A 15,563-nucleotide genomic window follows, 5' to 3' on the forward strand; every position below is an offset into this window, starting at 1 on the left:
TACAGTGCATTGTTACTTTTCTTTCACACTGCATACTTAGTTACTTTGATACACTATGCCTTAGTTTAGGATAACCTAGTGGTTAGGAGCATGTTCAAAACTAAAACTAAACCAGGAGGTGCTACTACGAGGAGTTTGGAGCAAACATCGTGGGCAGAGCGACGAGGAATAATTACCAGGTGGATCTGCAGCAACGAAACATCCTCACATCACATGAACACATTCACATCACCTATTATTATCTTTCGTTTAAATACCAACCCATAGGATCATTTCTTTGGGTTTTTTGCACAACTCTGTTGTGTAATTATAAGTCCTAACGCATTAGGATTCCGAGGTTACCGTTCGGTACGGTGTAAATCCTTCTGTCTTTTAGGCTATTTGCACAGTCTGACGTTGTGCAAACATAAGTCCTAAGTCTTAAATAATTTGCAGGATTGAAATATCAAATAAACATCATTTCAAAGACATAAAGCCGAACAATAGGATAGTTGGGACATCTCCGGGGTTTCTCCTGGATCTGTGATATCTCTTACTTTTCTTCCCTTTGGATTCCTTAAATAGGTGTTCCTATTTTGAGTCATTCCTATTTGATTTTCCTATGTCCAATCGTGAAAACCTAAACTTTGAAATCTTGAAAGCAAAACCACCTGATCTTAATCGAGAGTTTTCTTAAGTGATTTCGATCATTTAAGATGTAATTAACTATAGGGGTTTGCCTCTATAGGGAACCTGGAACCCAGATAAAATAAACCCTATCTAATTTTTTTTATGTTAGGTAGGGGAACTTATTGTTCTTTTTATAAAATATTTCGCAGACCAATACAGATGTCACAAATTCTTTAGTCTAGGTGATTGAATCCCCATTACAAGTGATATATATATTATTCGGGATAAGTGTATTACTTGTAGTATTGTATTTAATCATCTAAACTATTTAAAATGTAATCATTTAAAAAATCAAAAAGGTTATATTTATATTTATATTATTTTCAAAATCACAAAATCATTCACTTTTTCAAATCCCGAAGTTTTAAAATTAAAAATAAAAAAAACGGCCGACACTTGTAAATACAGCAAAATGGTGGCGCGTGCTATCTTCGTCATACATGCGAGTGTTAAGTTGATTTGTAAGGTTTGTTATGCATAATTAAAGAAGAATATTCATTCATGCAGTTCAATTCTTATACATTTACATATCTAACATCTAAAATTTAATATTTATTAATATATCACATAAAAAATACTAATGTTATCCTTTTAAAAGTGAAATACATTTTTTTTATTAATATGTCGTAATATGACTAGTACACAAAATATTATAGCCATCTGTCTACATACACCCACCCACCCATACATATGTACTGATATAGGATAAAATCTGCCCATATTGTGTGGTTCATTCTATTGTGAGCGCCATTTGTTTGATGAGGATGATGAAGTTATGTTTTATTGGATCATAATGACTTCGATAAAAGAAAAAGGTCTATGTGACTAATGATGATGATGATAATTTTTTGGATGACCTATTTAATTGTTTATGAAAATATTAGACTTGTAAAGAAAATGAACCTTGAAAGATTTGAAGTAGGCTTCAAAAATTAAAAGGGATGGAGTCTTTTATTTTTTTAGATCAAAGTTTAATAAGTAGCTAATAAAATGAATGTAGAATAAAACAATTATTAGAGATTGTTGGATGAAAATGTTAAAATAAAATTACAATTAAAGCTAACATGATAATAGTAGAGATAGAATCCACAAATGATCAAAATTTATGTTGACATGTAATGGAGGTAGCTTCACCCACTATTGTTCAGGTTTGCATACATAGTTTGGAACAAAAGCTAAGATTTATTATGGAATCAAAGTTTTTTTAAACTTTCATTACTTGCTCCAAGCACCATGTTATCATCTCATCTATATTAAAGCTTGTCAATATAACAAATTGTGTGCGGCACGATGCACCCTTGGTGCTATTTATATAGAGCAGCGCTACATTAAAATGGCACGTTATATTTGCATCATACAGGCACGTGTTAATTTATTTTTTAGGTTTATTAGGAAAAAATAAAGAAGAATTTACATAAATCCAATTAAATTCTTATATATTTGCATATCTATCATCTAAATTTTAATATTTTTTAATTTATCACATGAAAAATACTAATGCTACCCTTTTTAAAAGTGAAATACAACTTTTTTATGAATATGTTGTAATGTGACTATTATACAAAATATTATATCTATCTACATGCATCCACCCATCCATTTGTACATATATAGGATAAAATATACCCACATTGTGTGTGGTTCATATTATTGTGAGTGTCATTTGTTTGATGGGGATGATGAAGATTATGTTTTGTTGGATTATAATGATGTTTATGAAAGAAATAAGGTTTGTGTGATTGATGATGATGATAATTCTTTGTATAGCACCTGTTCAATTGTTTATGAATATATTAGACTTATAAAGAAAATCATATTCATCTGAATTTTGGGTCCGGTATCGATCACTTGAATTTAAGTATTATTTATGTTATTTTTAATATCATGTTTTTTTATTTTTTAATTTCATAATTTTTATTTTTTAAGTTTTTCATAGTAAGTTTTTAACATTTAGGGACATTCAAAATAAAGCACGTCACACCATATGTTATGCACTACAACTCATGGCGACATTTAATGTTATCACGTGCCATTGCCATTGACAAATATGTATTCATTCAAAATATTGAGACATTTCCACCCAATGTGTTAGTTCCCCATCATCGTCCTATTATTGAGGATGACGATGATTTGGATGTCAGCATTTTAACTGTAGAAGCTGAACTGGATATGGGATTTCAAATCCTAATTATTATAAGGGGACAAAGTAGGAAAAAAAATATCAACATTTGCCATGATATGGATACTGTCTACAAGCAAGGCATTAGGGATAAAGATTTTTTAGAGGATCTCCTCACTTATGAGATGGATACTGTATCTCATGTTATTATGTTATTTTTTATTGTATTTTTTATTTTTACATTTTCTTATAATTATTTCTTATAATTGCTCCAACTTACATAAAACCCAATTTTGCCTGTTGCCTGGTCATCAAAGCCATCCATATCTTCCCTTCGTAACTCTGCCAACGTAATCTCTCCATACATTGGGCGCTTGACTGCCCTTCAATCCTCCATACAACCTAATCATAGTTACCACACCCAACAACACCAAAGGGCTCATCATATCTTCGTATAAGATTAGAGTGCCTTCTTCTGTCATTATCTTTCCCTCCAACACATCACGTAAAGGACATATCCTCCAACAACACATCACATAAACTATTCATACCCTCTTCAAGCCTTGTTGTTGACCTCACTCGCTCTGAACCTCACCACCTTTGTTGCCTATGCTTGCTCTCTCCTGCCATCTCGGCAACGAAGAGGGTTATATACTCACCGAGTAGTGCAGTGGTGGAGGAAAATATCTGGAATATGTGGTTTGGGAGTATTACACATCTAGGTTGATTGTTTTGCTAACCCAACTTGAAAAGCATATGGATAGTAAACAAACAAATTTGTTAAGATGTATGCTAGGCTTAAAATTTAAGTTAAATAGAATAAGTCATACTTATTTTAAGTTGCGAACGGGAGCGTGGGTGTTCCTCTTGGAATTGGTCCCCTGAATACTCTAATAATTAAATATATCATGTCACTTTCTTCTTTCCCAATTGATTTCATTAGTTTGTCATGATCTAAACAAATCTCAATTAAAACTTAAATATCGAAATACGGCCTAATATTCTACTAATCAATTTCATCAAAATCCAAGACGAGGCATACGTTCTTTAAATCACATGATATCAGTTCAAATAGTTGAAATTTGAACAAAGAAATTTAAATTTAATTTCAAAGTTAATGTTCTGATATGTGTAGTTAGCTATTATATAAAAATTAAAAATATAATATTTATAAATGAATTTAAGTTTTGATGTATGTGATATTTACATACTAAGTAAAAAAAAATTTGTTACTTCCAATGTCGAAATTATCTCATGTATTATCTAATAGCTAATAAACCTATTTAAATTCAAATTCAAAATTATCATCTCATGGTTATTGGATGCCCCAAATGTCATTTCCGCAAGTCATATATTATAGACAACAATTCATTTTAGTCTGAAAATTACCAGGGTAATGCTACCACTAAAACCTTTTATAAAAATGCACATACATGAATGATTGCATACCCTACATACATGCCCTTCTACTGGAAGGTGGAAGGGTTGGGATAGAGGTGATGTTCGAAGACCCACATCATTGTTGTGAACCTACATCATAAGTTTGTAATCAGTTTGTCAATCAAAAGATTGGCCATTAATGTTGTGATTAGCATGTAAACCATTATTTTAATTAGTGCTAATAAAGATGGTTAGTTTTATATTCTATAAAGTCCTTATTTTTACAGTGGAAAAGGCGGTATATGAAATGCAAATCAAGTTTCATCATCTTTTTTTGATTTTTTTTTTCTTTCGTTTTTTTACTTTGAGAACATTGAGCGGATTGAGTGCTCAATCTAAACCTTGGATCCTAACTTGCATTCATGCATCCATAACAGAGATCTTGAGCTTTCAGTTACCTCCATGTTTGCGCCATGTAAATTTACTTGCAATCTAATATATTTTAGGGGCATTTACATACATAGCACTCAATTCTCATGTATTTACATATCTCGCATCTCGCACCTAACCTAAACTTTCATATTTACACACATAGCACTCAAATCTGTAATACACCTTTTCATGGATAGGTTTAAAGCACCAAAGTGCTATGTATGTAAATGAGATATGTAAATTTCTCTTTTTTTTTACTACCTTACATACAGTTGGGCATGTAGAAATCCATGCGTTCTTCATGTTAATCTTCACTGCAATCATGCACCAGAAGATGTTTTCAGATCTTTTTCTTATTTAATTTTTTATTTATAGGATGGGCTTTAACAAGTACATGGTGTTATATGGTGCAGGTTATCAAGGTTGACCATGAAGCTCATGGAGTAGACACACCTGAAGATGTTGACAAGATGGAAGCATTGATGAGAGCGAGAAATATAGCATAAAGGTGATATCTCCCCTTCCAAATTATCTCCATGTGGTAGCAATGTCTATTTATGGATGCATCTATGCATATCAAGCAATTTTTGTTGTTGTTGTTGTTGTCGTCGTCGTCGTTTGAGGTGATTGGTTGCTTGCCAAAGCCACACGGGTCTTGTTAATCTAAATTTTAGTATGTTCGGCGTATTTATGAATCATTAATAAGAGAATTATTCTCAGTTGGATCTTGTTTTCATGCAGGACTAGAGCCAATTGTAAATTTTCCTTCGATATTGTTTTGTGATTTTTGGGGGATTCACATCTTAACCATATGATTCTTATGTTTTTACATCTGTAGCATCCAAAAGTTTGATATTTACATCTATAATGTTTTGATTTCATAAATTTATGCATAAAACAGTATCGTTCATTTTGAAGAAGTTAGTAATAGTGATGTTTTTGATACGGTATTGAACAATTGAGACATTTGAGTGCTATGCTTTTAAATATGAAAATGTAGGTGTTAGATATGTAAATACATAAGATGTTAAGTATAGGAATTTAGTGGTATGCATAATAAATTTAGGGAGCATTTACTGTTATACCTTTAAAATATTTCATTTCATGTTAAAATTATCACCATTCTAACTTTTAAAATGTAAAATACAGATTTTCATGCATAGGTAAGTTGAAGTTTAGGTGTTAGATATATAATTATTTAGAAATTGAATGGTTTGTATGTGAAGCCTCCTAAATTTAATGCTTATTCTATTTATTGTGCTGTATCAAATAGTACTGTCGGCGAAGATTGTGATTTACCTTGAAGGCACGCGAGCATGGAAATATTTTTTGTCCGAACTTCGGATGTAGCTCTGCGTGCAGACACCAGTAATGTCGCTAGGGCTGTCAAAACGGCTCGTTGTTCGCGAACAGCTCGTGTTCGGCTCGTTAAGAAGCTCTTGTTCGGCTCGTTGATTTCGTTTGATAAGTTAACGAGCCGAACACGAACTAAGATGTGTTCGTTCGTGTTTGGCTCGTTTTGGCTCGAAATATTACTCATCAAGTTTATATATATATATTAAGTAATATTTTAAAAAAATCTAATCGACTACAAGGCTACAAAGATTTATAATCAATTAAAATATTTATTAAGAAAATAGAATAAAAATTATTAAATTAGATTCAAATGATGTTTTAATATAAATAATAATTTTTAAATCTTGCTCAAATCTTTATTGTCTTGTGTCTACATGATTAGGGTTGTTAAAATGGCTCTTTGTTCGTGAACAGCTCGAGTTCGGCTCAGCTTATTAAGCAAATGAGCCGAACACGAACACACTTTTTGAGCTCAAAATATAAACGAGTCGAACACGAGTTGACTCGTTTACACCCCTATATGTCGCCACGTGTGTTACATCACGGAAGTTATTTGGGGGTTATTAAAGTGAAACTGCGAAAGTTATTACAAGGTTATTTTGGGGGTTAATGCAGGGGGTTATTGGAGTGGAACATTGGATGTTATTGGGGGGTTATTGCAGTGTAGCTGCGGAGGTTATTGGGGGCTATTGATGGTAACGTAAGAAGTATTTTTGAGGATATTCTGTTTAGAATTAATTTCTATGTTATGAAATTTTAGAAATTGAGAAATTTATAATTAAGAGATTGTAAAAGTACTTTTGTTTCAAAAATGACCATAATTAGGAGATGTATATTGTCTTCAATGGTCAAGTGGGTAATATAGTCAATTTTTAATTGTTTTGAGTAAAAATATTTTAGTATCTTATATGTAGCTTTATAACTAAAATTGATTCTCATTTAAGCTATCATGAATGTATGTCTAATCATTTATGCCTAAAGAATTTTGCATCATTTTAAAACCACTTAAAAATGTTTTAGTAATGTTTTGTTACTTAATTCAAAATGATATAAATCACTTTTAAGGCACCATGGTGTTCTTATATGAATAGATTTCAACACTTTATTATATTCACTAGTCTGACTTGAATGATTTGCTACTTGGAGGATAGCTTTAAGTGATAAAGTTAAGTGCAAATATGTCTAACATTACCTTAAAATTAGCCAATGGATTGGCTTCAGGATGTTATTCATTGTAAATTGATTAAATAAGACCTTACCCAATTGTATGATTGATGGCAAAAAAGTGAGGTTAATTTAATTTTTAGGAAAAACTATTTAAATTATACTTTAGATGTTTTAAAAAATCTTTCATTCTTTTTGAAAATTTATTTGTCTTGAATTTATAATTATTTGATTTATTCCATAATAAGAAATTACTTTATAATATTAGATTATTAGTATTTATGTGTTAAAATTTTAATCTATCTTGAAATTAAATTTCTTATTTATATGTTCACATGGCTAATTATATTTGAAATATGATAACTATTTAATGCTTTATAAATTATTATAGGTTTAGACTTTTCACTTTTTTTTATTTTATTTTTTTTATGGTAGCTTATTAACATATCTAAGCTTCTATTAAAAAAAGGTGAAAATAAAAAAAATTGAAGCTTATTTGATATAATTTAAAGTCATGCAAATTATATATTAATTGTGTTATATTTAATGAATTTGGGTTTAATTCTTATTCCATTGAATTCATTGAACAGTTTATATATGATTTCATGAACTTATTATAATTTTCAAAATATTAGCAATTTATCTTTTGAATTTATGCAAAACAAAGAAAAATAAATTGTCCCATGATGTTCGTGATGAAAAATCCATGGATTGCACACTTGTCTATTGATAATTAATTTGAATAGAAATTAAAAAGGGTTTTCCAACACTTTAGATGCTTTATCTAAAATTTTCTTTTGTCATTTCTTAGTCTTTTGTCATTGATTCATTTAGAATAAAATGTATAAGCAAATGAATCCATATGTCTATGATCATCCAATAAAAAAGTAGTTGTTTTGCTTTAAAAATCTTGGATGGTAGGGATAATAGATAACTTCAATGAAAAAGAGAATAGGCATAGCACTAAAAGTGAGTACTGACTTCAACAATTAAATATACCTACTATATACCTAGAAATTAAGGTATCCATTCTAATGCATTATGTTTAGATGCTAATATGCCATGATTATAGTAATGCACAATTATTTAATATAGATAATTTTTTTTATAGCACAAATATAATATACTTTTTAAATAATGAAAAAATATAGACAATTCAAAGAAATATGAGCTTGATATTATTTTATTAGATGAAATATTTGATCAATAATATCTCGTAATTTTTATCAAGCTTATGAACAATAAAAGGTCGAAGGACCCCTTCAATAGCCATGCTTTTTTGTTTGGGTATATAATTGGTAATGAAGACATATGCATATTTCATATAACATCTAATGAAATAGAATAAGGTTCATTGGATAATATATGAGATTGCAATATCAAAGAAAATAAAGGCATTGTATGACCCTAATAATTTTATAATTGCATTTTAAACATAAGAGAAGATAATGAACTTATTGTGTAAAAAAAATAGCATTATTAAGAGAGTCAAGGCTCTTTATAGATAGAAAAGCGTGCAATGTATAGATTTTGATAGAAAAGTGTGCAATGTATTGTTATTCCCGTTAGTTTTACCATAACGACGACCATCGAATACAATGTAAATAGTCTAATGAGATAAATAATTAACATTTAAGCCTTCATTCGGAGCTTATTTAATGTTTCTTTGACATATTTAGATAAAGAAAATTTTATATTTTTATGAAAGTACATCTTTAATAATCATTTTTTTTATATGTCAAAAACTCTATCAAAATATTTACTATATAGCTGCTAAGGGCTATTTTTTATAATTGTGGATAGTTTTAAACTTTGTAGTGTATTCATAAAAAATTTGATGAGTATAAGCATCATGGTATGCCTTTAAAGATACTACAAATGAAGTACTTGCAATGTTATTATATTGATTTTCTTGCTCACCTACAAGTCAACAATATAGGAGTTTGCTAGTGTGTAAGGGAGAATTGAGCTCAAAACATTGGAGATAACTTTTGAGGTATTTACCAATTTTTTGGAAATTAGACTGTATCAAAATAAAAGGGAAAAATGTTTAAGGTTCAAAGGTTGAACTAATTAATACAATAAATGTTTAAATTATGTAAATATGATGTAACATAGTATACTAATTATTTTAAATTTATTTAAAATTTTAAAAGATATAATATAAATATATAAATATAAATTAGTATATAATAGATTTATCAATTAATACAACCCAATTCCTATAACCAATACTTATTTTTTAGCTACTCTTAGCCCAAATTTCTTAGCCCAACCCAAATTTCACATCCCAATTCTGTAGTCTTATGGTCATTCACATATCTCTTTTACTCCAATTTCATAGTGAGAGTTAATTTTATATATTTTAATCTCAAAAAGAAAGAGAAGCTTGAAGCTCACTTAATTGATGGACATATTGGTCTTAGTTTGCATGTTGATTTGTTTTTTATATCATTTATAAGAATTTAAATAAAATTTAAAGTTAAATACTATATTTTAAACTTAATAAACTTTTTTACAATGATTCAATGATTGATTAATGTTAATTAAAAGCTCACGGGAATAACATATTATTTTCTAATGGGCAATATAGCAACGCAAGACCCACATCATTGTTATTACAATTTCTAATATCTTCTTAAATAATATACCTCAAAATTGCTCACAAAATTATTATTGAAATGGTATTTTGTGGAGCCCCAACATAGGTACACCCGATTCCGATGTAGGTACACCTAAGGGTAGTGTTGCTATGACAAAACTGATGTAATTATTTTTCCCTCTATTTCTCTCGAGTGGTTTCTTCACTAGGACCTGGAGTAGGTATGTTAATGGGCAATGTAGCAACGCAAGTCCCTAATTTTGTCCAACTTCATAATTTAGCTTATCGCAGCACACTCAACACCTATAACCTGCAAAATATAATCACAATATATTTTACATGCACAAAATCATCATAAAAATTAAAGAAAGCGTGAATATTAGTATGAAAAAATATTATAATCAATTCCTCCAAATTTATTTATTACTTGGTAATCTCATATCTAAACATACACTCATGAAATTGATTTCATAGCTCTTTTATGTGAAATCTCGTATTTCCTTTGCTAAGTCTTATAACTTTCTATAAAAGCGGGTACATAACATTTTAGGGTTGAGTTTCAATTAATTTTAAATAACCAAACTTTCTTTTAAGTTACTCTTTTTTGAGCATAACAACCATCAAAACACTTGATTTGGTTTGCCTAAAATAGTTTCATTGACTAAGGATCCTTTTAAGTCAATTAACTATCACTCAAATAACTAAAAATACCTTTTTTTGCTCTTCTTGGATATAATATCTAAAAGTTCCTAAAAGAAGGCTTTTTATTCATAAAGTAAGAGAAGAATTAAACAACTTTTAATTTTTGATTTGCATACTTAACCTCAAGCTTCTTCTCATCAAGACTCAATAAATTTTCTTTTTGTTCAAAGCCTTTTAACCATTTTTTTTCCTTTCTTTTATTTTCTTCCTTTTGATTTTTCTTTTTCTCTTTGCTTTTCCACTAAGAAATAAAATATTTGGTTAAGCATATTTTTCAAGATTTTGGCTTACTAAACTCTCGTAATTTATAATCCTTAATCACTTCTTAATATAAATTCAAAAGTATTATAAATTTTTTGTTCTAAAATAAGTTCAATTAGTTTATTTGAGATGACAATTAAAGGGAATAAAAGGCCTCTACTTAATCAATGCTATTTATAGTCATCCTACTTCAATTATCTTAGAAATTTATGCTGCAGGCCAGAATAATCAAAGTGAAGAGTGAAATTATTATAAAATTAACTTTAGCCCACCCTTTGATAAATATTCACCCCACTTTTAAAACTATTAGACCACTTTCAATTACAAAACTTTCCTTTATGAGCTGCTCTTAAATAATAGAGCTTATAGATTAGTTATGTGTATCACTCTAGGATAAGTGTATAGTAACTCCAATTCAAAACTTATTTTTTATCTTATGCATGACAAGTGAAAAAGTGCAAGAAGAGAAATATATCATACATTTAATGGTCTAATATCATAGAAAATATAACATCAACAATATTAATAAAACATCACACCTGAAGCATATCATAACAAAACACATCATAAAATGATAAATGGAATGCAAAGTAAATTTTCATGAGACATAGCATGAGTCCAAAATATCATAACATGAAATATACAACTCACCACATCAATGACCAATACTAAAAATCATATCACATCATCAACACATCCATAGTATACATGACAAAGCAAAAAGAAAGAGATCACATAAGGCTTCAGTAGCATAAGTCTCCACCCCACAGTCATCCTCCTAACCCTCATGCAATGTCTAACCACATGTAAGCACCAAAACATCTATTCTAAAACACACAAATGTAAATTTAAAGTAAATTTACAGAAAAAAGCACAATCTATCTCCAATCAACTCACAAGATAATGCTTTGGTTGTTTCCCAAGTAGTACTTGGTCTAACATCCCCATATAGACCTGCAGTCAAGTCAAACTTAAAATCTCTTCTCAGGATCAAATTGCATTTTCAATAATTTTTATCAATCTTTCCAAAATTTAGTTATCCAGTAGAATTGCCCGAGTTATCAATTCTCAGTCATAACCTCAGATCTTTTGGAATACATATGTTCCTCCCCACACCCTTGATCAAAATTTTCTATAATCTCTCAATCTCATGCCTACAATGATAGGTCATGTGTCAAATCAAATAATAAATTTTAAAAACACCTTTTGAAAGACTTTTTTTAAGCATTCCTTCTTGTAATTCACTAGAGTCAATAGAAATCATTAATGACAAAGTGACACATTTGTCTAAAGAGTCATACTCAAGATGCTTAAGGGGACTCATCAATCCTTAATTTGAACCTCCTTCTATGGATGATTCTACATGTTGATATGGGTCGTGGTGTCCACAAGTTAAACACTATCATTAATAATCTTAAGGTTCACCCCAAAAAGTAGAGAAGATTATTCCTTGGTGTTTTTACAAAAAATAGTCATCCACCATAATTTGTTATAGGGGCTCTAATTCCAAATACTTGAAGAATTGGCTATCAGTTACCCTTTCCACCACATCTACTCTATGACATCAATAATTGCTAGAGCCTTGAGAGCACTTCATCAATTTCAACACACTAAAAATCACCTACTAATCGTTAACTCTCATAGTAGGTTTTTCCTTCTAAACATCAATTATTACTCTTCCGGTAGCTAAAAAAGGTCTATCAAGTATAATTAGAATATTATTATCTTCCTTCATGCCTAAGACAACAAAAATAGCAATGAATATAATCTTGACGAACTGCATTAAAACATCCTCTATCATTTCTCCATGTTAGGTTAAAGATCAATCCAATAATTGCATGGTTAATTTGGGGGTTGGACTTCTCCTAATCCCAGTCTTCTTCAAATAAAAAGGGGCAAGAGATTGATACTGCCTCATAAGTCGTAAGGGGCTTTTCTAGTTTTTTTTTCCTCAATGGCACACATAGTAGTATAGTTATCTTGTTCTGGAGTTTCTGTGGCAATTTTTGCTTACAGAATACACAACATTTCTTGGTTTGGGTCTCAGTTTCAAAATTTTCTAGTTTACTCTTTTTCTCAAGTATATCAATTATGAACTTCATGTAACTAGACATTTGCTCTAGAGATTTAGTGTATAGAATATTGATTGAAAAAATATTTCGGAAAACCTATAACAACTTAGCAGATTGTTGGTTTATTTTTTATTTCAGGAGAATCTCAGAAAAAGGTAATGGTGGTCTCTCTTGTATTATCCCAGAAGGTGAGGTAGATTTTGTTAAGTCTGGTGTCAGTTTTTCAATAAGTTACAGGCTCAGGATCTTGCTTTATAAGTTTAGTATTCTTCTTAGAGACATCTTCCCACTCCATACAAACCCTCACTCCGATCTTTACACTGCTTCATATTCTCATCCCTTAGATTCACTTCATGTTATTGGAGAGGTTATTTTAAGTTTTATTACTCAACAAATTAGCTAACTATCCAATTTGATTCTCCACATTCCTTATGACAGTAGCTTGGCTTTATAATTGGTTTCCCATATATAACACTAACTCCTCTAATGAAGATTTCTTTTCCTTTAAAGTGTGAATTGACTTAGAGGTGAGTATATATAGGCAGGTATGTCTTGGGTCACTATTGCCTTGATAGGTCCAATTTCTTATAGGGTTTGCTTGGGTGTTCCCTTACTGTTGATTTCATGTCTCTGGACTTTTATTGCTCCAATTAAAATTTGGATGATTTTTTCAGCCTTAGTTGTGGGTATTGGGATAAGGATTATTGAACTAGCTTCCTATGACATCGACAATCTCTCAGGCAATAGTGCTCAAGTATCCTACTCATCCATAAATCATTCCATTCCTTGGTAGGGATCCCAACATAGAATTCATCTCAAAATTCTCTAACTTCTTAGAAATGTTGACAACCTGTAAGGGTAAGATATTTAGAACATCAGTCTCTTACACACTTACTACATTCTTCAAAGTAATTATATCAAATGGTCATTTGAAGTTGTTTGTGGTCATTTCGTCTATCAATTCATAAGCTTCATCAAAGAGTTTTTATATTAGAAACCCCTTAGCTCTTATATTTTAAAAAACTTAATTGACTACAAGACTCCAAATATTTATAATAAATTAAAATTGTTAAAAAAATAGAATAAAAATAAATTAAATTATTTTTAAATGATGCTCTAATATAAATAACAAGATTTAAATCTTGCCCCAACCGTGATTAGGGTTGTTAAAACGACTCTTTATTCGCGAACAGCTCGTTAAGTAAATGAGCCGATTACAAACACAATTTTTATATTTGGAATATAAACAAGCCGAACACAAGCAGTGATATTTTTTAACGAGCCGAACATGAGCTTAACCTAGGCTCGCTTGTGTTCAGCTCGTTCACACCCCTAATCACCAACATCTAATTTCAAATCAATTTATGATATATCATTAGGCAATGCAGCCTACCTAGCCGTATTTTATTGTTAGCATTTAATCTTTTTCATTAGGAGAATTTAAGTGGAATTAGCAACAACTTGCTACACGTTTATTACCTACTATTTGACATGTAAATGATAGAATGATTTGAAGGAATACACAAGGTCATATTTTGCAACTATTTCCATTGGAAGAACTAACTAATTGGCTATGGCATAGCACAATGATACATCATCTTTATATTTATCTACAGCAAGTCTTTAGAAGAAAAATGTTCAAAAGGTAAATATTAGAACTTTACCTATTAGTTCTAACACAATTCAAGTGAGGCTCAAATAAAGGTCAAACTTGTTTAAAACTTTATTCAAAATAATATTAAAATACTTCAAAATAAAGTTTGAATCAAGCCAAATAATTGTTATAAAGGTTGGAACAAGGTTTAAAATAATATTTTACCTAAATTCAAATATATTTAGATAAAGTTTATTTATTTATTTATTTAACAATGGTTGAAAGAGGTTTGAAAGTTATTTAAATCAAATTCAAGTTTATTGGCATCAAAATTAGAAAATGTACAAACATTACTTGAAAAGAAAAAAATTGAATCTTTTTTGAACCACATTTGAACATCTTCTAACACTCCATTTAGTCCAACGGTCATGATTTTATCAAAATAAGACCAATAACTCATTTTTGTAGATATTTCCTTCACAAAAATTTGTAGAAATCATTAAAAAAATACCCTACAAATTTAAACATAAAAAAAGCATAAGATAAGCATGCGTTAAAATTTCGTTTGATTAATTCTTACCTTTCTAACAACTGTCAAAATCTTCAGAGCTTGCTATAGCAAAAACATCTTAGATCAAGAGAAAAACACTAAACAATCAAGATATTGTAATGATGTTTGGAATAGTACTTAGATTTTTCGAGTGATATAAGTTAAGAAGAGAATAATATAATTTAAAAGGGATAATTACTTACATGCATATAAGAATAAGGATATATATTTATAGGGCTGTCAATTTGACTCGTTGTTCGTGAACAGCTCGAGTTCGGCTCGTTAAGCAGCTCGTGTTCGGCTCTTTCGTTAAGCCTAACGAGCCTAACACGAACAACAATTTGTTCGCTCGTGTTCGGCTCGAAAAGTCTCGAAAAAAAAATATATAACTTTTTATATAACAATATATTACATATATTATTTATATAATAATATATTATATATATTTATGTCTAAGTTTAAATCATAACATCTCATGTGACAATGTGATTAGTGTCTTCTTTTGTATATATTTGATTCAAGTTCGAATCCCACACTACATCTATTTTTCTCAATTTTAGTCTAACGAGCCAATTTCGAGCCGAACACGATCCGAACATGAACACGAATATTTAAATCAAGCCGAACACGAACACACTGTTCACGAGCCGATTTCGAACACG

The 15,563-nt window shown here is 30.0% G+C and overlaps 1 protein-coding gene across 2 annotated transcripts in view; it reads left to right on the plus strand.

Moving 5' to 3' along the window:
* Nucleotides 1–5,431, plus strand: part of LOC110031516 (3-deoxy-manno-octulosonate cytidylyltransferase, mitochondrial) — an 81,387-nt gene extending 75,956 nt beyond the window's left edge. For both annotated transcript variants that reach the window (XM_020734758.1, XM_020734760.1), the window contains exon 8: nt 5,014–5,431. In XM_020734758.1, coding sequence (XP_020590417.1) covers nt 5,014–5,106 — 93 coding nt within the window. In that variant the 3' untranslated portion in view covers nt 5,107–5,431. The remainder of the gene's footprint in view (nt 1–5,013) is intronic.
* The last annotated feature ends 10,132 nt before the right edge of the window (nt 5,432–15,563 follow it).

The sequence above is a fragment of the Phalaenopsis equestris genome, unplaced genomic scaffold (genome assembly GCF_001263595.1).
Source record: "Phalaenopsis equestris unplaced genomic scaffold, ASM126359v1 Scaffold000836, whole genome shotgun sequence".
Taxonomy (NCBI): Eukaryota; Viridiplantae; Streptophyta; class Magnoliopsida; order Asparagales; family Orchidaceae; genus Phalaenopsis; species Phalaenopsis equestris.